Here is a 22,234-nt window from a genome sequence, read left to right as displayed (position 1 = left end):
GCTGCCCCAGGGGAATATGGGCGAGACAACGCAAGAGCCCCTCTTCCTCCTCACCTCCTCTGGGACTCACACTTACCCTCCCTCCCGGCGGGCTCGCCCGCAGCCACCTCCTTCCCTAACACGTGCTCTCCGGAACACTCACTCTGGAGACATCCCACCCCCGGCGGGGCTGGGCTCGGGAGCCGAACGGACCAATCGGCACGCGCCTTACAGCGTCGTGGCCGGACAACGTTGAGCCGCCCAATCGAGGGGGCCTTACCGCCCGTTTCCCGGAGCCCCGCCTCTCGCCGCCGCGCCCCCGCCCGCCGGTCTCCTCCCTCCTCCTCCTCCTCCCGTTCGCCCCTCCCCCGCCGCTCCGGAGCGGAGCCTGCGAGACGGAGAAACTGGGGCAGAAGTGAAGATGGCGGCGGCGGTGTTGGCGGCGGCGGCGCCTTCTCGCTAGTGACGCGCGGTGCGGGCTCATCTCCTTCCCCACCTCCCCTAGTCCGGACCCCGTCCGCCGCCGGGACCAGACCGTCCCCGTAGCCCGCAGCCAGCAGCCGCCCCTCTCCTCCCCCGGCCGCCCCTCTCCCAACGCCCGTCTGCCGCTGGCCGGCGGCGCGCCCGTGGTCCCGGCCGCCAGCCTCGCACTCCGCGCTGTCGCCGGGGGAGCGGGTGGCGTGTGGATTCGCCCTCCTGCCCAACCCTCCGGGCCACGGACACACGCCCGGCAGGGAGGCGGCGGCGGCCCCTGCGTATTTGCTTCCCTCCATTTGGGGACTGGGAGGCGGCGGCGGCTGTGGGTTTTGGGGAGGGGTAGAGGGCTGGGGGGCGGGTGAGAGCGGGGGGGGGGCCGCCCTCGGGAGGAGGACGAGAAGGAAAGCACCATGACGTCCATCCATTTCGTGGTTCACCCGCTGCCGGGCACCGAGGACCAGCTCAATGACAGGTAATAGGGCTGGCGGGTCGGCGGTCGCGGGGGGAGGGGCGCCTTCCCTCCCTCCCCTCCCCCACGGGCCGTGCCGGCCGGGTGCGGGTGTTTACGCGTCGGCCGGCCAGCTGGGGTGGGGTGCGGGGGTCCTTACTGCCTCCTGCTAGGCTCCTTCTGGGGCAAACTTCTGATCCCGGGGGCAGGGGGCCGCGGGGGGGAGCGCGGTGTAGACGGGACTCGCGGTGTAGATCGGAGAGCGCGCTGTAAACCCCCTCCCCCCTCCTGAGAGGAGCGGCGTTGAACTCGGCGGGGATGGGGGGATGGTTTCTGGCTCCCGGGGGGCAGGCGGTAATTACTGCCCGGCCAAGGCCCGAGGAATCCATATTAGTCAAAGTTGAATTGAGACAGACAATGCGGATGGGGGATGGTGGAGGTAAAAAGAGAGGGAAGAAGAGAAGCGGGACCGGGGCCCCGGGGTAGGCTGGGCTGGGCTCCTCTCGTCCCGGGCCGCCGGCAGCTGTGTCCGGTGGGGTGGTCTGGACCTGGGAATCCCGGGGTGGGGTCGGGGGGAGAAGCCGATTCCCGGCAGATCGCTGGGGGGCAGGGGGGAGGTGATGGTTGGGGGAGGGAGTGAGGGAGGAAGCGCCATGATTATTGTTATTATTATTAAATTTGAGCCCCTGCAGTGAGGTTTGTCTGCCCCAGGAGGACATGGATTCAAGCGGGGGTGGGGAAGTGCATTGGATTCCCTTTGCTCTCCTCCTGAAATGGTGCTGGCAGCTCCTGCTACCAGCCCCTGTGATGCGAGCTTTTTTGTTTCCTTTTCTATTCTAATGATAGTGTTTTCCTGAGTTGTAATTTGACAGCTGAAAACCGTGCGTAGAGTGTCAAAGGAAAACTCTTACGTTTGCAGTTCGCAATGCTGCTTTTCTTAACGCGCTGTAAATTTCTGGGTTGGGTTTGCTATGGGCGGAGGATGAATTATGATTTTATTTTATTTTTTGTCTTTTATAAGAAGGCTGTTTTGGTTTGGATTTCTCCCTTTCTTCCGCCACCGTTCCTTGCCAGTTTAGGATATTGAATTGCAGTGCCGCATGCTCTCAGGGAACTGAGATAAAGCAGGAAAAGTTCCTTCACAGTTGGAAAACAGACTCAGGAGGTTGAGGGAGGCCTCCATTAAAGCATGTCTTAGAATCTAAGGCTCAGATCTAATGATGGGCTAAATGTTTACAGGATCAGAAGGTGGAGCATTTTAAGTCTTCCTCTCCCCCAATACTTCACTGCTTTCTACATTTCTTTTGCGTATAGAAGGCCATCTGGTCCCAAGTTTAGAAGTTAGGATTTTTGCTAAGTGACCGGGTGACTTAAGTTGCAGATGTCCTATTTGTTATGCGCTTCCCGGAGGGAGGAAGAGGCCTAACTTGCTGTTGAGATACTGGCCTCTTGTCTCAGTGTATCTAACCGCCTCAAGTGGAGCAGACAGCTTTTAAATCCAGAGCTGGCGGTTTAGTTTCTGCACTTGGTTCGGATTTGCCTAATCTTTGCTGTAGCCATATTGTATTTAATATGTTTGGAAATCTTTTGAAATACTTACTGAAAATACTAACCACTCAGAGTTGTCACATAATTTTTTTAAATTCTGAAATAACTTTTAAGTTATTGAACATTTTGTTATGTGGTTCTTAGTCTGATTTTACTGCATTAAAGATCTTTTGGAGACATTAACATAAGATATGTTGGTAAAATTTAGAAACAGGCTAGTAGTGAGGATAACTCTACGGTCATTAATAGAACCAGATTGGTAGTGCTTGTCTTGTTACTTACAAAATTGTACCAGAGAAGAGAGAACTAGGGCATGTTTTCTATATTAGTCTTAACTTTATGTACCAAGAATCCTGACTAGCTTATTCAATTGACTCTGCATGCCAAAACCTATTTTGTGGTTATGTTGGGCATTTTGATTCATTTTTGAGCATTCCTTTTGCTTCATCTATTTGATAAATTTATGAGTAATGTATCTTTTTAAATGCTAATTCTTTTTCCATTCCTAGTATAAACACTCAGCTTTGATTCTTGTATCATTATACAACATTAAAAATATTTAGATCATTGTGACTTTTAATTTCATGAAATTAGGAAAAAAGTGAACTTGAGCCTGTGCATCAAGGTGGCAGATATTTGAAAAATAGAAAGGTGCTGTAGGTGAAATGATAAAGACCTATATGGTTGTATCTAGTAGCGGTAAACACGTCTTGTCCGTTGAGATTTGTGAAGGCAGCATTTAAGATAGGCACATACCCAAAGTTTTGAAGTAGTTGATTTGTGGCAGGAGCTGTTCTGTGTCTCCCTTTCAAAAGGAAGGCTCCTTTTTGCATACCTAGTTGTAAAGTAATAGGATCAACCTGTCACTTGAGAAAAATCAAGAGACTGGTTTTCTGGAACCTTTTGATTAACTAGAATAAGCGTATTTTCATCTAAAGATAAAAACTTTACCAAGTTTTAGTAAGTTTGGCCAATAAAAAAGAGACTGCTACTGTAGCTTGACCTTTTTTTTTTGTTATGAGAAATGTATGAGAGTCACAAATAAAATGGTAATCATAGTTACGTATGAAAAGGGTGTAAATCGACTTTATACTTTGGTCTAAAAGTAGTAAGATTAGACAGGCAGAATGGTACTGCAAATAAATTGCTCAGTTGAAGAAAACTTTTGATTCCCAAAACAGTAGTGTTTTCTTCTCCAAATACGTTTTCTTTCTTTACCCATTTACCCACATCCTGTTAAAAAGTCAAATATTTTTTCAGCATAATAGCCTGATGTCTCAAGTGTCTAAAATGTACAAAGCATGAAAAAGTATTTTTTTTAATAATTTGTGTTTTCAGACTTGTCAATAATGAATAATAATGATGCCTGAATGAAATTGATGAATACAGGTGGGGATGGCTGGGATGGAAAGAAGAGGATGTTGGCTGTGACTTCCGAGAATGATTACAAGGTACCTGGCACAGAATGCTGGGCCCTCAAGCAAATATTCATTGAGTTGAATTGAAACCATTCAGTGCTCAGATGCTTTGGACATTTTGATCTCCTTTCTAATGGATTTCTTGAGTTAGTACTATGTTCCGGCTTAAAACATTGTCTCAGAGAAACAGTAAAACAATATAAAGAATGTGGTTCTGCATGTCGAGCTTGAGGGGAGAGCTGGAAAGGCCTGCTCACTAATAGTCTGGAAAGTGCCTCACTAATGAGCTGAAAAAATAGGCACAGAGATTTACAGCATTTATCCAGGGGTACAGCTACTGAGAGCTGAGGTCCACATGATGGGTCTTCTGACTTTTTTTTTTTTTTTTAAGTTCAGGGCTCCATTCCACTTCACGTGGCTTGTTTTCCAGAATGGTTTTGCTGTCTCAGACATCCCAGCCTTCAGGCAGCCACCTGTCTTAGAGTTTTGATTCCATTTTCCCCTCAACTGCTCTCTCCAGGGCTCCTGATTGGTTTATGCCTTTTTTTCAGAGGCTGACCCTCTTAACCTTTTCTTGTTACTAGGTTAGGATAGGTCTTCTTTTTTTTTTTTTTTTTTTTTTTTTTTTGAGACGGAGTCTCGCTCTACCGCCCAGGCTGGAGTGCAGTGGCCGGATCTCAGCTCACTGCAAGCTCCGCCTCCCAGGTTTACGCCATTCTCCTGCCTCAGCCTCCCGAGTAGCTGGGACAACAGGCGCCCGCCACCTCGCCCGGCTAGTTTTTTTGTATTTTTTAGTAGAGACGGGGTTTCACGGTGTTAGCCAGGATGGTCTCGATCTCCTGACCTCGTGATCCGCCCGTCTCGGCCTCCCAAAGTGCTGGGATTACAGGCTTGAGCCACCGTGCCCGGCCCCAGGATAGGTCTTCTTAAGGTGATGTGGCTATGACATTTATTGTCCTTGTCCTGAATTATTCCTCAAGATGCAGGTTAGTTACAAAACAAACCAGTTGTTATTGCTTGTCTGTATGTGGGATTTTCCTGTGAGATTTGCCTTTTGGCATTACAATGTATTGGGCAATCATAAACAGTCTTTATTGAGATTGTCATATCAAAAGGTTTTTTTTTTTTTTTTTTTTTTTGAGATGGAGTCTTGCTCTGTCACCCAGGCTGGAGTGCAGTGGCCAGATCTCAGCTCATGGCAAGCTCCGCCTTCCGGGTTTACGCCATTCTCCTGCCTCAGCCTCCCGAGTAGCTGGGACTACAGGCGCCCACCACCTCGCCTGGCTAGTTTTTTGTATTTTTTAGTAGAGACGGGGTTTCACCTTGTCTGCCAGGATGGTCTCGATCTCCTGACCTCGTGATCCGCCTGTCTTGGCCTCCCAAAGTGCTGGGATTACAGGCTTGATCCACCGTGCCCGGCCCAAAAGGATTTTTCTATAAGGAGTTTCCCTTTCAGGTGTCATAACACAAGGTAAGATACTATGGACAGGAGTTTTAAACTGTGCTGGTAGCGTAGTCATTTAACCTCTTAGAACCTCCCACATCAGTCTCTGAATTAGATGTAGCACTCTCCTCAAGGTCAGGGAGGAACAGTTGAGACAGTGGATGGGAAAAGATCAATATTATAATGTGGATTCTGTGGAAAACATTATGAAGAGATGGTTACTTTTAACTTTTTATGTGTTGCTTGGTTTCCAGATAGCAAAGCAGGAACTCAAAAATGTTGCCCTAGAATATCCTTAGCCTTGAGAGCAGAATTGACTCTTAGTTCTAGATTAGTACTTCTCAGCTGGGTGTGATTTTGCACCCTCCACACCCAACCTCCTCCCCATATTGGGCAGTGCATGGAGACTTTTTTTTAATTGTCACAGCTGGGGCACTGCTACTGGCCTCTAGTGGATGGAGGCCAGAGATGCTGTTAAACCTCCTATAACGCACAGGATAGCCCCCACGGCAAAGAATCACGGGGTCCAAAATGTCAGTTGTGCTAAGGTTTAGGAAGCCCATCCTAGATGATCTTCAGTGCATTTAGTTGTCAAAATAAGTGAAAATGACTTTTATGAAGAATATTTCAAGCAATATACATTCTTTTTTTTTTTTTTTTTGAGACAGTTTCACTCTCATCCAGGCTGGAGGCAGTGGCCCGGTCTCAGCTCAGTGCAACACCTACCTCCCGGGTTCAAGCGATTCTCCCTCCTCAGCCTCCCGAGTAGCTGAGATTATAGATGCACACTGCTGTCTGGCTAATTTTTGTATTTTTTAGTAGAGGTGGGGTTTCGTCACGTTGGCTAGGCTGCTCTTGAACCTAACCTCAGGTGATCCATCTGCCTCAGCCTCCCAAAATGCTGGGATTACAGGCATGAGCCAGCGTGCCTGGCTGCAATATATATTCTTAATTTTTAAAACACGATTATTTAAATTAAGATTAAGGTCCGGCCAGTGGCTCACGCCTGTAATCCCAGCACTTTGGGTGGCTGAGGCGGGTGAATCACTTGACGTCAGGAGTTCAAGACCCCTTAGCCTGGCCAACATGGCAAAACCCCGTCTCTACTAAAAATACAAAAATTAGCTGGGTGTGGTGGTAGACGCCTGTAATCCCAGCTACTCAAGAGGTTGAGGCAGGAGAATTACTTGAGCCCATGAGGCAGAACTTGAGTCCCTGAGACAGAGGTTGCAGTGAGCCGAGATCGTGCCACTGCACTCCAGCCTGGGCAACAGAGCAAGACTCTGTCTCAAAAAAAAAAAAAAGAAATTAATTAAGGTTAATTGAAATTAAATAAAAATTTAAGTCACTTCATCTGTAACTAGTCACATTTTAAATTCTCTGTAGCCCCACGTAGCTACTCACTACCACATTGGACAGTGCAGATACAGAGCAGTGCCATCATCACTGAAAGTTCTCTTGGATAGTGTTGGCATAGAAAGTGTGTTTTTGCACAAGTCTTGGCATTTAGTGAGTGTTCATTATGTTTATTAAGAACTTTTAGGTTTTAAAGACTCAGACATATCTTCACCCTCTCAGTAGGAGCCAGAAAATATGCCAGGGATTATATGAACCACAACAAAGGTTGTGGTGAGTAGAGGTTATGATAATTGAAAGCTACTTGAAATTTTATTGTGCTGCATCGAAAAACAAAACAGCAACAACAACAAAAATCAATCAAACTCACCCCCCCAGACATGAGGTTGTGTGGGATAGAGCTATCACCAAATCAGTGGGAAATCTCACCATTTGATTATTGAAATTGTTACCTAAAAACAATACTAAATTCATTATGCCAGGTGCGGTCGCTTACACCTGTAATCCCAGCACTTTGGGAGGCTGAGGTGGGCAGATCATCTGAGGTCAGAAATTTTTTTTATTTTTTTAATTTTATTTATTTATTTATTTATTTATTTTTTATTTTTTTGAGACGGAGTCTCGCTCTGTCGCCCAGGCTGGAGTGCAGTGGCCGGATCTCAGCTCACTGCAAGCTCTGCCTCCCGGGTTTACGCCATTCTCCTGCCTCAGCCTCCCGAGTAGCTGGGACTACAGGCGCCCGCCACCTCACCCGGCTAGTTTTTTGTTTTTTTTTTAGTAGAGACGGGGTTTCACTGTGTTAGCCAGGATGGTCTCGATCTCCTGACCTCGTGATCCGCCCGTCTCGGCCTCCCAAAGTGCTGGGATTACAGGCTTGAGCCACCGCGCCCGGCCTGAGGTCAGAAATTTGAGACCAGCCTGGCCAACATGGTGAAACCCCATCTCTATTAAGATACAAAAATTAACTGGGCGTGGTGGCGGGCGCCTGTAGTTGCAGCTACTCCAGAGCCTGAGGCAGGAGAATTGCTTGAACCTGGGAAGCCGAGGTTGCAGTGAGCCACGATTGTGCCACTGCACTCCAGCTTGGGTGACAGAGCGAGACTCCATATCAAAAACAAAAACAAACAATAAAAAACCAATACTAGATTTATTGTATTGGAAAAGTAGTCTGGCCTAATAAAATGTTTAAATGAATTTGCTTAAGTAAGATAGCCAAACAAAAATAGAAAATCAAAACAAAGGCAGAGCAATTTTATAAATCAGGAAATCTGTGGCTGAATCATAGGACTAGGAATAAACAGACACTTGTGAAGAAAATTACAGGATACACAGGAATATGACTAGGAATAATGGGTGAAATTAGGAAAGGTCAGGGTTTTTTTCTCTAACAATTAGACAGTTAGGTTATTTAGGAAATAGTCTCTAAAGGAAAATTTAATTGCACGGACGTAGGTCTTGTAAGGTATATTAAAGGGAGCAATTTTATGTTGCAGGAGGATGTACTTAATGTCTCCCCTCCCTCATTTTATCATACATATTTATTTTGTTTTTTGAGTCTTGCTCTTGCCCAGGCTGGAGTACAGTGGCGCCATATTGGTGCAATCTTGGCTCACTGCAGCCTCTGCTTCCTGGGTTCAAGCAGTTCTCCTGCGTCAGCCTCCTGAGTAGCTGGGATTACAGATGCCAGCCACCATGCCTGGCTAATTTTTGTATTTTTAGTAAAGATGGGGTTTCACTATGTTGGTCAGGCTGATCTCGAACTCCTGACCTCGTGATCTGCCCACCTAGGCCTCCCAGAGTGTTGGAATTACAGGCATGAGCCGCTGTGCTCGTCCATATTACACATACTTCTCATTAAGAAGACAGACTCCAGTTAGCATCCATGTTTCTGTAATTTTGACTCCTTGGCATTCTGAAATGAAAATAGCCACTTCTCTTGGCTCACTGTGGTTATGAATTGTTGATTTGTTTTTAGAACTGTTTTTTAAGTTTTCCTGAGTATTATTTTTAAGCTTTTTTATTTTGGAAAACTTTAAGCATATACGAGAGTAGAGAGAATAATATAGTGAACAATCATGTTGCCATCACCCAGTCTCAACAGTTGTCAACTCATGACCAATCTGATTTCAACTCTCTCCCCATTTATTCTCCTCTCTCAGGTAATTTAATTGCTGTAGCTTCACTATATATCTCAAAATATGAAGCCTTTAAAAAAAAAACCTGAAAAAACCTTAATAACAAAATTGCCCAAATTTTCCTGTTGTCTCATAAACACTTATTTGTGATTGACAATTTTGATAATTTTACTTAATAAAGCTGATTGGGTTCTAACATGTCAAAAAATTTGGCATTCGTAGAATAAGAGAAACTTGCTTGGATTGTAACCTTAGAAGAAGGGGCCACTGGGGAATTATTTAATTCCTTAAAGCTCAGTGCTGGCCGGGCGCGGTGGCTCACGCGTGTAATCCCAGCATTTTGGGAGGCCAAGGTGGGCGGATCACGAGGTCAGGAGATCTAGACCATCCTGGCTAACACTGTGAAACCCCGTCTCTACTGAAAATACAAAAAAAATTAGCCGGGCATGGTGGCGGGCACCTATAGTCCCAGCTGCTTGGGACACTGAGGCAAGAGAATGGTGTGAACCCAGGAGGCGGAGCTTGCAGTGAGCCGAGATCACGCCACTGCACTCCAGCCTGGGCGACAGAACGAGGCTCCGTCTCAAAAAAAAAAAAAAAAAACCTCAAAAAAAAGCTCAGTGCTATAACTTGTTCCCCCCGCCCCGAGGTGGAGTTTCGCTTTTGTTGCCCAGGCCGGAGTGCAATGGCATGATCTCTGCTCACTGCAACCTCCGCCTCCCGGGTTCAAGCGATTCTCCTGCCTCAGCTTCCCAAGTAGCTGAGATTACAGGTGTGAGCCACCACGCCCAGCCAATTTTTAGTAGAGACAGGGTTTTACCGTGTTGGTCAGGCTGTTCTTGTATGCCTGACCTCAGGTGATCCACCTGCTTTGGCCTCCCAAAGTGTCAGGATTACAGGAGTGAGCCACCATGCCTGGCCTCAGTGCTATAACTTCTTAACCTCCAGTAAGACAGCATTTTGTCAGCAGTCACTTGTAATTGTTAGATAATGATGATAAGATAGGATTCTTGAAATTAAGTGATTCGTCACTTTGAGAAATAAGATTGTCATGTGAAAAGTTTGCAGCATTTTCATAAATTAATAGACAGGTGAGGGATTAGTCAACTGGACTTGGCTATAAGAAATTATTCTCTGAGATCATATTTCTTACTACTTTCTGGAGACAATCAGTGTGGTGGTTAACAAACTCCTTCAAAATTAGAAATACAATAAATTCTTAGATAACCGTGCTTTGTAACATTGTCATTTTGTCAGGATATTAAAGAAGGTGTTAATATTCAATGTTATTTTACTTGTAAATATACAATTTATGTTACTTGCACAGCTAAAGTACTGTTATTTGTTCAATTTCTGACAGTATCATTCACTTGATAAAATGTCTTTGACTCTTATTTTCATCTTTATTGAGTTATACTTTACAATCAGTAAAAATAACCCGTTTTAGGTGTACAGTTTGATGAATTTCGGCAAATGTGTACAGTTGTGTAACCACCACCACAATCCAGGTACAGAACATTTTCATCACCTCAAAAAGTTACCTGGTGTCCCTTTGTATTTTCAGTCACGTCCCCGTAGGTCCTGACTACCTAGCAACCACTGTTGCTCTTTCTCTCACTGTAATTTTTTCCTTTTTGAATTTCATAGAAATGGAATCATGTATCTGTTTTCTTTTGGTTAGAACAGTGCTTTTGCTACAGATCTGTGTTGCAGCATGTGGTGGTTTTTTCTTTTATGTTAAAAGTAGTATTTTCTTTTTTTTTTTTTTTTTTGAGACGGAGTCTCACTCTGTCGCCCAGGCTGTAGTGCAGTGGCCGGATCTCAGCTCACTGCAAGCTCCGCCTCCCGGGTTCATGCCATTCTCCTGCCTCAGCCTCCCAAGTAGCTGGGACTACAGGCGCCCGCCACCTCGCCCGGCTATAAAAGTAGTATTTTCTTTGCTTGAACCGGGGAGGCGGAGGTTGCAGTGAGCCAAGATCGCGCCATTGCACTCCAGCCTGGGCGGGCAACAGAGTGAGACTCTGTCTCAAAACAAACAAAAAAAGGAGTACTTATTTCATGACTGTACCACAGTTTTTAAATCTGCTTTCTAGCTGATGTAAATTTGGGTAGTTTGCTCTTTCTAGCTATTCTCTAATCTTTATTTTTTCTTGTTTATTTAATTTTTTTTTTTTTTTTTTTGAGACAGGCTCTTGCTTTATTGCCCAGGCTGAAGTGGAGTGATGTGAACATGGCTCACTGCAGCCTTGACCTTCTGGGCTCAAGCAATCCTCCTGCCTCAGCCTCCTGAGTACCTGGGACTGCAGGCTTGCATTATCACACATGGCTGATTTTTAATTTTTTGTAGAGTTGGAGTCTCTCTGTGTTGCCCAGACTGGTCTCAAATTCCTGGGCTCAAGCAGTTATCCTGTCTCAGCCTCTCCAAGGTGCTGGGATTACAGGCGTGAACCACTGTGCCTGGCCTTATTTATTTATTTATTTATTTAAAATTAGAGACATGGTCTTGCTATGTTGCCCAGGCTGGTCTCAGACTCCTGGCCTCAAGCTGTCTTCCCACCTTGGCCTCCCAAGTGTAGTGGTTAACAAACCCTTTCAAGGGGTTTGTTAGGAGACACCGTGGCTGGCCTGAAGTTTTTCTTGGCTTCAATTTGTTACAATATTTTTCATAGGAAAAATCCGCTGATAATAAAAACCTAGATTTTTCTTGACAGCAAATTTTTGTGTTAATTAAAAAACATACTAGTATATGTAAAAAGATATTTTAGAATTCCATTAAATGTAATGGTTGTATTTTAGATTGCTAGTTATAACAATTATGATAGTGGTTAGTCTTCAAAGCACTGTGATGAATGGATCAGTAGATAAGTTTTTGTTTTCTTCCCCATGAGTTCAGACCCCATTTCTGTGATATAGAAGTGTCGAGAACCTGCCGTTTCAAGAAATTGGCTCTGCTCCAGCATGAATCTGCTGTTCAGAATTCAGGTGATGAGGTATTCTAGGTCTTTACTTGAATTCAGATACCAGGTCTACCTCACAGACAACCTGGAACTCCAGAGATGGCCTTATCTATGTCTTCAAGACTCTTACTTACGGGCATGGTGGAAATTCATTTGGGTGTTTTCTGTGACAGCCTTCTTGTTATGAAGTGAGAAGTGGAGGAAGATGGTTTTTTAAGCCTAAAGAAAAGCTAAATTTGAGATTAGGAAGTTAATTTGATGGAGAAAGCTAAGAAAGCACAGACAATATGGTAGGGTTATTTTAATTTCTAAATGATGAAAACAGAGTTTTATATGGAAGGCTTTGGGGAGAGGGGTATTAGGTTTTTTTCAGCTCATTATCTGTTCTCTTATGTTGTGGTAGTGACTTGGTTTCTTGTCCAGAAGTAATTCGAACTTGTCCAATTATTGCTCTGTAACATCCTTTGCCTCTACAAACCCTACTTTAAGTCTTTTAAGGAAGCATTACCAATCAAACAATTTTTATGAAATTGTGGGCAATTGTAGTTTAAACATTTGTTCTCTCATTCTCTCTTTCTTTTTCTTTCTTTTCTTTTTCTGTTTTGGAGACAAGGTCTCACTCTGTCACTCAGGCTGGAGTGCAGTGACACAGTATTGGCTCACTGCAGTCTCAATCTCCCAGGCTCAAGTAGTCTTCACACCTCAGCTTCCCTAGTAGCTGGGACTACAGGTGCATGCCACCACACCTGGCTAATTTTTGTATTTTTCATCATGTTGCCCAGGCTGGTCTCAAACTCTGAGACTCAAGTGATTCTCCTGCCTCAGCCCCCCAAACTGCTGGGATTACAAGCATGAGCCACCATGCCTGGCTAAACATTCATTCTCTTAATAGACTTATATTTCTAGTGATGTTTAAACTTGTCTTCATCTCCAGGAAATTCATAGATGTTTTCCTTAAGTGATTGTGTTTTTTCTGCTTATCAGGTATTCTGATTATTATATGTAGATTAGAGAATAATTGAGTAGGGGGAGTATGGGCAGTGGGACCTTTTGTTTCTGTAGTTGTTTTTTGGGGGAAGTACTTTTTTTTTTCTTTTTGCCTCCTATAGTTGTCAATAGGAGGATGAACCCAAATTGCTGCTACATGAAATGATCCCTGGTAGAATTCTGTCACTGCCTAGGGGATGCAAAAACAGAAATCAGTGATTTCTGTAGTGTAGGTTGGCAGGTCATGGTTTGTAGGTCAGAGATGACATGTGGGCTGATTTTGTTGGCATCTGCTCATCTTTCTGCTACTTCTGAGAGCTGAGAGCTGCTGAAGAGTACATATGACACTTGCATGCAGAGACAGGAGTCAGTACTGTAGTACAGTACAGGAATTAGCAGCCACCCCATACCGTCCCTGAATGTTTCTGGTTTCGTGAAACTCTAGAGTGGCAGGGACTTGAGGACAGTTGGTATTTTGCTTTTCTCTAGGGTCTCTCTGCTCTTCAGAGGGCTCTGGGAATGTAAAAAGCTTCTTCAATTGACATGAAGATTCAGTCTTTGTCTTTCTTTGATCAATTTTAAGGCATTCTTGAGAGATAATAGCATGTTTTGGGGATTGGGGACATGATACGTTTAAGTTTTTTTTTTTTTTTTTAAGTAGAAGGTTTTTCTGACAGTTGAATTGGAATTATTGTAACATACCTAATCAAACTGTAGTAAAATCATGGATTGTGGTGGCTTTTCCCAGTCAGGAGGTCTCTTGATTTAAAGCAGTGCATCTCATGGGATGGACTGTCATCAGGAGCAGCAAAGCTTGAAGACCACTGTGTAGTCTTCAGGAGCAGCAAAGCTTGAAGACCTCTTTTCTTTGTCTTAACATTAATTGATGATGGCAAATAGGGCCAAACTTGCCAGTTCTTCACTGCCTCCAACCTTCCTTTTCCCGTTAGACTTACAGGTTTTATACCTGTCTGTTTGAGAATAGGATATTTTCCTGTTCCTTGATTTTCTCTCTTTCTCTCTTCCTCTCTTCTGTTCCTTCAATTTTACTCCCACCGTGTGTGTGCGTGGTAAGACCAAAATGCGAGGAAATAATTTGCCCAATTAAGAGAGAAGACTTATTAGAGTAGTTTGTTTATGTTCACTTCTTTTTTTTTTTAACCACGAAATTGGAAAAATTTAGATTAAGTTACATAAATTCTAGGTCCTCTATACAACTGTGAGGTACTGAAAGGATAGCTTTTTAAAATGCATTTGGGTGCTTGTAAGGTCACAGTCTAGCTGGGAGAAATGAGGCTCATCCATTGATAGTAGCACTATGAAAGACTGCTACAAGAGGTAGAGTTTGGGCTGTGTTTTCCATGCTATTGCCTGCACAGGGTTTGAGAACAGTGTTAGATTAGTTTTTCTTGTTGAGTAAATGCTTGTGTGCTTCCCATGTGCAAAAAGTGCTACGCCAGGGATGGCTGGTGTGTTTCAATTGCCGTACCAAACCATCCTGAAATTTTGGGTTGAGAAGTGTTTGGAGCTTTTTCTGGCTCATGGGGAAAGCTTGGAGAAGAGTGAGGTTGTAGATTAGTGAGCTCAGGGAGTGGCATCAGGTGGGTATGCCATGTATTGTTTTTGTATCTTTTTTTTTTTTTTTGAGACAGGGTCTTGCTGTGTTGCCTAGGCTGATCTTGAACTCCTGGGCTCAAGCAACCCTTTTGCCTCAGCTTCCTGGGAGTAGCTGGGATTACAGACAAGTGGCTAGGATTATAGGTGAGTGCCACTGCACCTAGCTTGTTTTTCTAACCTTTTACTTTGAAATAATTACAGACTCAAAAGAAGATGCAAATTAGTACAGAGAGGTACCATGGATCCATCACCCAACTTCCTTCAGTGGTAACACACTATGCTAGATATTTTTGGCATCCATGTCAGAATACTAGAGATAGAAACATTCTCCGCATGTGCATTTTTGATTTTTTTTTTTTTTCTTTTTTTTAGACAGAGTCTTGTTCTGTCGCCCAGGCTGGAGTGCAGTGGTGCCTTCTTGGCTCACTGCAACCTCCACCTCCCAGGTTCAAGCAATTCTCCTGCCTTAGCCTCCCGAGTAGCTTGGACTACAGACGCCTGCCACTATGCCTGGCTAATTTTTTGTATTTTTAGTAGAAACGGGGTTTCACCATGTTGGCCAGGCTAGTCTCAAACTCCTGACCTCCTTTGGCCTCCCAAAGTGTTGGGATTGCAAGTGTGAGCCACTGCTCCCAGCCAAAATTGTTTATTCTAAGATAACATAGATTAGAAGACACAAGTTTAAAGAAAACTTTGCATTTTTAGATGTGATTGTAAATTGATGAGATATAGGCTGGGCACAGTGGCTCACGCCTGTAATCCCAGCACTTTGGGAGGCCGAAGCTGGCCGATCACCTGAGGTCAGGAGTTCGAGACCAGCACGGCCAATGTGGCAAAACCCCTTCTCTACCAAAAATACAAAAATCAGCCAGGCGTGGTGGCGAGCGCCTGTAATCCTAGCTACTCAGGAGGCTGAGGCAGGAGAGTCACTTGAACCTGGGAGGTGGAGGTTGCAGTGAGCTGAGATGGTGCCATTGCACTCCAGCCTGGGCGACAGAGTGAGACTCTGTCTCAAAAAAAAAAAAAATTGATGAGATAATATGTAGTGATTTAAATTTTTAGATAGTCTGATATGGTGGTAGATAGAATGTAAGTTGGAGTAAGCAAGATCGTGAATTTGTTCTTTGTATCCGACACTGGCCATATGATGATACGACTGGCCATATGGTGAATAAATGATACAACTCATTTGTAAAATGAGAGAGTTGGGCTAGATCATTTGGTCTTTTTTTAACTCCTATTTCCATGCTCTTGTGATTGTGGTAGGGAATAGCTTTTTTTCATCGTATACCTGTTTGCCATTTATATGTCTTTTGAGAAATGTCTATTCAGACCTTTTGCTCATTTTTAATTAGATTATTAGATTTTTTCCTGTAGAGTTGTTTGCGCTCCTTATATATTCTCATTATTAATCTCTTATCTGATGGATAGTTGTAAATATTTTCTCCCATTTTGTGTATTGTCTCTTCACTTGGTGGATTGTTTGCTTTAGATTGCAGAAGCTTTTTATTTATTTATTTATTTATTTTTATTTTTTGAGATGGAATCTTGCTCTGTTGCCAAGGCTGGAGTGCAGTGGCATGATCTTGGCTCACTGCAACCTCTGCCTCCTGGGTTCAAGCAATTTTCCTGCCTCAGCCTCCTGAGTACCTGGGATTACAGGCACCCACCACCATGCCCAGCTAATTTTTGTATTTTTAGTAGAGACAGGGTTTGACCATGTTGACTAGGCTGGTCTCGAACTCCTGACCTTGTGATCCAGCCTCCTTGGCCTCCCAAAGTGCTAGTATGAGCCTCCGCGCTCAGCCTGCAGAAACTTTTTAACTTGGTGTGATCCCATTTGTCCATTTTTGCTTTAGTTGCCTATGCTTGTAGGGTGTTACTCAAGAAATCTTTGCCCAGTCCAATGTCCTGGAGAATTTCCCCATTTTTTGGGGGGGAAGTTTCAAACTTCGAGGTCTTAGATTTAAATTTAACCCATTTCGATTTGATTTCTGAGTATGGTGAGAGACAGGGGTCTAGTTTTATTCTTCTGCATATGGACATCCAATTTTCTCATCACCATTTATTGAAGAGACTGTTTTTTTCCCCAGTGTATATTCTTGGCACCTTTGTTGAAAATGAGTTCACTGTAAATGTATGGATTTGTTTCTGGGTTCTCTTTTCTGTTCCATTGGTCTGTGTGTCTGTTTTTATGCCAGTACCATGCTTTTTGGTTACTATAGCTCTGTAGTATAATTTGAAGTCAGCTAATGCAATTCCTCCAATTTTGTTCTTTTGCTCAGGATAGCTTTGGCTATTTTGGGTCTTCTGTGGTTCCACATAAATTTTAGGATTATTTTTTCTATTTCTGTGAAGAACGTCATTGGTATTTTGATAGAGATGGCGTTGAATGTAGAGATTGCTTTGGGTAGTATAGACATTTTAACAATACTGATTCTTCCAATCCATGAACATGGAATATTTGGAAAAGGGTTTTTGTATTATAGAATGACTCAGAGGAAGAAAGAACTGTGAATCTATGATTGTCCATGATTTCTTTTACTTAATTATATTGATGAATGGAAAATAAGTGAACAAGGAAAGTGGGAAAAAGGTTTTTATTCTTTTTTTTGTTGTTGTTGTGGCAGAGTTTTACTCGTTGCCCAAGCTGGAGTGCAGTGGCGATTTCGGCTTACTGCAACCTCCGCCTCCTGGGTTCAAGCGATTCTCCTGCCTCAGTCTCCCGAGTAGCTAGGATTACAGGCGTGTGCCACCATGCCTGGCTAATTTTTTGTATTTTTAGTAGAGATGGGGTTTTGCCATATTGGCCAGGCTGATCTCGAACTCCTGACCTCAGTTGATCCGCCTGCCTTGGCCTCCCAAAGTACTGGGATTACAGGCGTGAGCCACCGCACCCAGCCAGATTTTTATTCTTTAACTCAGTGCAACAAATACTTTGCCAGCTAACCTGTGTATACATTGGAATACAAAGATGGCTGGCCTCTGCCCTCATGGAGCTTTCAGTTTAATGAGGAGACAGACATGTAAAGAAGGAATTAAGTGCTAATTGATAATATAAATGATAAGGAAGAAGGATCTAATGGTTGCGTAGGAAGAACTTTGAAGACAAGGTTGCAGGACGTGTGGACTGATTTATCCTCTTCTTCAGTTCTCTTGAATTTTGGTTTATAGACATTGATGGAGGGATGATAGGATACCTGAGCCTTGCAGAGAGTCTATTTGCTCATTGTGCACAGGCTGGGATTGACTATATGGAGTCTTCAAATGCTGCTCGCACAGAGATACTCAAAAATGAGACTGGGTCGGGCAGCACTTTGGGAGGCCGAGGCAGGCAGATTACGAGGTCACGAGATCAAGACCATCCTGGCCAACAAGGTGAAACTCCATCTCTACTAAAAATACAAAAAAATTACCTGAGCATGGTGGCGTGTACCTGTAATCCCAGCTACTTGGGAGGCTGAGGCAGGAGAATCGCTTGAACCAGGGAGTTGGAGGTTGCACTGAGCCTAGATCGCGCCACTGCAGTCCAGCCTGGTGACAGAACAAGACTCTGTCTCAAGAAAAAAAAAAAAAAAAAATATATATATATATATATATAGATAGATAGATAGATAATTTGAATTTAGATATATCTGTTAAATTTTGTAATAACATTTTACCTATCTTTGGAAAGTTTGTTTTATGATATTGACACTAATTATCAAGTATTGCAATTCCTGCAGAATTTGTAGAGTGATACGTGTATACGAAAGATACTGTGTGCCTACCACAGACAGGCCCTATGGAAGAGAGCTCTGAGAACTGGAAAAACTATAGAGTTGGAGTTAGGAGGCTTGGTCATTCCACTGACCAGTCACATAGTCATTTTCATGCAGTGAGTTTCATTTTACTCGTTTGTAAATGAGGAGGTATATTTAATGTCTGAAAGTTCATTTCAGCCTTGAATCTGTGTGACTGTAGAGCTATAGATACTGTTTTATGAGTTACATTTGATATATGTTGGCCAGTTCTGCCATTTTAAGGTTTGATTTTTATTTCCTGCCTCAGACCTGCCCTTCTACTTTTTTTGTACTTATTCTAATAGGTATTTAGTTGTAGTGGACAGAAAATAGAGCTTTCTAAACTCTTGCTATCTGGTTAGTTTAACTGAAGAGAAGCTCTTAAAAAGCATCCCCAGGTCTTCTTTATTGCTTCCTCACCCCTTCCCCCTTTATTTTATTTTGTGTTTTGACATGGAGTCTCACTCTGTTGCTCAGGCTGGAGTGCAGCTTTATCAAGTATGTGATAAAGCAAAAGCGCATTGATGATGGCATATCACCTGAGTTTGAAAATGTTTGTTTACCTTTAATTTCTAATGGATTAAGAGTGTTGCTCTTGTTTTTTGAGAAGGCTGTTTAGGAGGTCCTAGTACTGCCAAATGCTCAATGAGAAGCTTTTAAACTTCTGTTTTCCAGGAAACCCATTGTTCTGTGTATTAGACTGTAATAGATATTACCTTGTGACTTTACACTGCTGAGTAGAATGTTTTGAGATGTTCATCGAAACTTTACACCAAGAAGGATTTTAGGATTTTATTTTATAGCTGAGGAAACTGAGGGCCGGAGTGCTTAGGTGATTAGTTAAGTAGCAAAGACTCCACCCTTCATTAACTTAGCCTTATTGCTTTTCCTTTGCAAAGGATAGAGGAAGTTACTTGTTTTTCTACGTGTGTGTGTGTGTGTGTGTGTGTGTGTGTATGTAATTATGTATTAATGTGAACACACACTGTGTATATGTATGTGTATTTATGTAATTATAAATATGAATACACGGTGTTTGTGTATATGTATCCAAACGGGTGTGCGCGCGTGCGTGTGTGTGTGTGTATGTAATTATGTATTAATGTGAACACACACTGTGTATATGTATGTGTATTTATGTAATTATAAATATGAATACACGGTGTTTGTGTATATGTATCCAAACGGGTGTGCGCGCGTGCGTGTGTGTGTGTATATGTGTGTGTGTGTGTGTGTGTGTGAAGTCATTAAAATGGTGTTTAATTATTCAGCAAGATTTAGGGGCGTCTGCTGCCTGTCATTCTAGTCTTGGGTATCTGGTGGTGGTGGTTGGTTCATGAAAAGAGACAATTACAGGACCGTGTGACAAGTACAGTAAAAGGGGAAAGTTCAGGATTCTTCACTAGAGGCACCAGTTCAGTCTTGGGCAGGGGAAAAACTTATCTGAAGAAGTGTTGAAAATGAGAATCGGGATAGTGAATGAAAAGGAGGTAGGCTGAGGGGTTGGTGGGGGAGCTATAGGATGTAGGACAAGGTGTTAAGAACTAGAAGAGCTCTTTAGGCAGAAGGAAGAGCACATGCGAAGACCATAAGGTGAGAGACTGCTGTGTATTTGAGGAACTAAAAGAAACCCAGAATGCTTAGACTGATGTGTACATAGTTTCAAATCAGTTGAATAATTTCCTTGTAGAAAAGGATATCTTGTTTATTATATTCAGTAATGACTTTGGTAATATCATGATCAAGTAAATATGATGTGCTAGGCCATAAATTGGCCATAACTGGTAATATAGTTGGTTAGGCATAGAGTAATGGAACTAGTGCGCTAAGGGGTGTGAATTCCATTTTCCATGTAGGCAAGTTGCTTGATTTCATGGCTACAAAGAATGTACTTCACCTCTCTCCAGCCAAGTTGTTAGTGTTTGCTATTGTTAATTAGGACGATCAAGCTTGAATGGATGATTCAGTTAAAATGCCTCGCTGTCGTTGGGAAAAAACCTGCAAATCTTTTGGAGAGACCAGTAGAATCACTGAACTGAATAAAAGACAATGTATTTTTCTATCTAAGAGGTGAAAAAGTCTATGGTACTAACCGTGGTAAAGACTAAAGTTTCATAAGTGCTAAAACAAAATGATGATATACTTGCCTCTGGGTTATGGTTGATTACTTTTAATATTTCTTGCTATGATTTTGTATTTTATATACTTCTGTATATGTGTATATATTATTTTAATAATAGAAAAAGAATAAATTCTGGCCAGACGTGGTGGCTCACGCCTGTAATCCCAGCACTTTGGGAGGCCAACGCGGACAGATCACGAGGTCAGGAGTTGAGACCAGCCTGACCAACATGGTGAAACCCTGTCTCTACTAAAAATACAAAAATTAGCCAGGCGTAGTGGTGCGCGACTGTAATCCCAGCTACTCAGGAATCTGAGGCAGGAGAATCGCTTGAACCCGGAGGCAGAAGTTGCAGTGAGCTGAGAGTGTGCCACTGCACTCCAGCCTGGGCGAGAGCGAGACTCCGTCTCAAGAAGAAGAAAAAGAATACATTCCTAGGAAAGTGTTTTAGCTTATTTATTCACCTAAAATAAGAACATGAAAGTCATTGAATAAAGAATGGTGATTTAGTTTCATCTAAAATATTTTTTCCTCCAGAAATTTTTTTTTTTTTTTTTTTTTGAGACGGAGTCTCGCTCTGTTGCCCGGGCTGGAGTGCAGTGGCCGGATCTCAGCTCACTGCAAGCTCCGCCTCCCGGGTTTACGCCATTCTCCAGCCTCAGCCTCCCGAGTAGCTGGGACTACAGGCGCCCGCCACCTCGCCCAGCTAGTTTTTTGTATTTTTTAGTAGAGACGGGGTTTCACCGTGCTAGCCAGGATGGTCTCGATCTCCTGACCTCGTGATCCGCCCGTCTCGGCCTCCCAAAGTGCTGGGATTACAGGCTTGAGCCACTGCGCCCGGCCGGAAATTTTTTGTTTTTGTAAAGACAGAGTCTCACTCAGTTGCCCAGGCTGGAGTGCAGTGGCAGGATCTTGACTCACTGCAACCGCCGCCTTCCTGGTTCAAGCAATTCTTGTGCCTCAGCCTCCAGAGCAGCTGGGACTCCAGGCATGTGCCACCATGCTCGGCTAATTTTTATATTTTTAGCAGAGAGGGAGTTTCGCCATGCTGGCCAGGCTGGTCTCGAACTCCTGGCCTCAAGTGATCTGCCTTCCTCAGCTTCTCAGAGTGTTGGGATTACAGGTGTGAGCCACCATGCCTGGCCCTATAAACTTCTTAAAAGAAATATAATTCCTTTTTTTTTTTTTTTTTTGAGATGGAGTCTTGTTCTGTCCCCCTGACTGGGGTGCAGTGGCATGATCTCAGCTCATTGCAACCTCCGCCTCCCAGGTTCAGGTGAAAGATAGCACATTATAACTTTACCTTTTTTTTCTCTGTATTTTCTTTAGGAAGCATTCCTTAAATGGAGATTCTTGACTGGGGTGTGTGTGTGTGTTTGTGTAGTTTTAGTGAGATTTTTATTTTTGTTTTTTCCAGTATTCTATTGTAAACATTTTCAAACATGCAGAAGAATTGAAAGAACAAACAATGAATTATCTGGATAACCTTTTAGAAGGTAGATAATACCTTCTAGATTCAGTAAATTTTTTTTTTTAAGTGAAAGCAAGTTTATTAAAAAGGTAAAGGAATAGAGAATGGCTAGTTGGTAGGCAGAGCAGTCCCCAAAGGCTGCTGATTGCTAATTTTTATGTTTATTTCTTTATTTTATGCTAAACAGTAGCATATACCCTAGTAAAGAATACACCTGACAGGCCAACTGTCAACCATCATACTGGTAACATACACCTATAGAATGTTATTTCCTGATCTTAATAATAGGGATTATTCATGAGTTTTTCTGAGAAAGGAGTAGGCAGTTACTAGGAACTGAGGGTTCCTCCTCATTTTAGACCATATAGGGTAACTTCCTGACGTTGCCATGGCATTTGTAAACTGTCATGGCACTGTTGGGAGTGTAGTAGTGAGGACTACCAGAGGTCACTCACATTGCCCTCTCGGTTTTGGTGGGTTTTAGCTGACTTCT

At 43.3% G+C, this 22,234-nt stretch overlaps 1 protein-coding gene across 4 annotated transcripts in view; it reads left to right on the top strand.

Annotated features, from left to right (window-relative positions):
- The first annotated feature begins 252 nt into the window (after positions 1-252).
- The window catches only part of UBR5 (ubiquitin protein ligase E3 component n-recognin 5), a 156,116-nt gene continuing 134,134 nt past the window's right edge, over positions 253-22,234 (top strand). For 3 of the 4 annotated variants that reach the window (XM_033202524.1, XM_033202523.1, XM_033202521.1), the window contains exon 1: positions 253-928. In XM_033202524.1, the coding sequence (XP_033058415.1) occupies positions 867-928 (62 nt within the window). In that variant the 5' untranslated portion in view covers positions 253-866. The remainder of the gene's footprint in view (positions 929-22,234) is intronic. The other variant, XM_033202522.1, reaches the window with a different exon arrangement.

This window comes from Trachypithecus francoisi, unplaced genomic scaffold (assembly GCF_009764315.1).
Source record: "Trachypithecus francoisi isolate TF-2019V2 unplaced genomic scaffold, Tfra_2.0 Lachesis_group7, whole genome shotgun sequence".
Classification (NCBI taxonomy): Eukaryota; Metazoa; Chordata; class Mammalia; order Primates; family Cercopithecidae; genus Trachypithecus; species Trachypithecus francoisi.
Note: the sequence above shows the minus strand (reverse complement) of the source record. Positions and strands in the feature narration are given on the sequence as shown.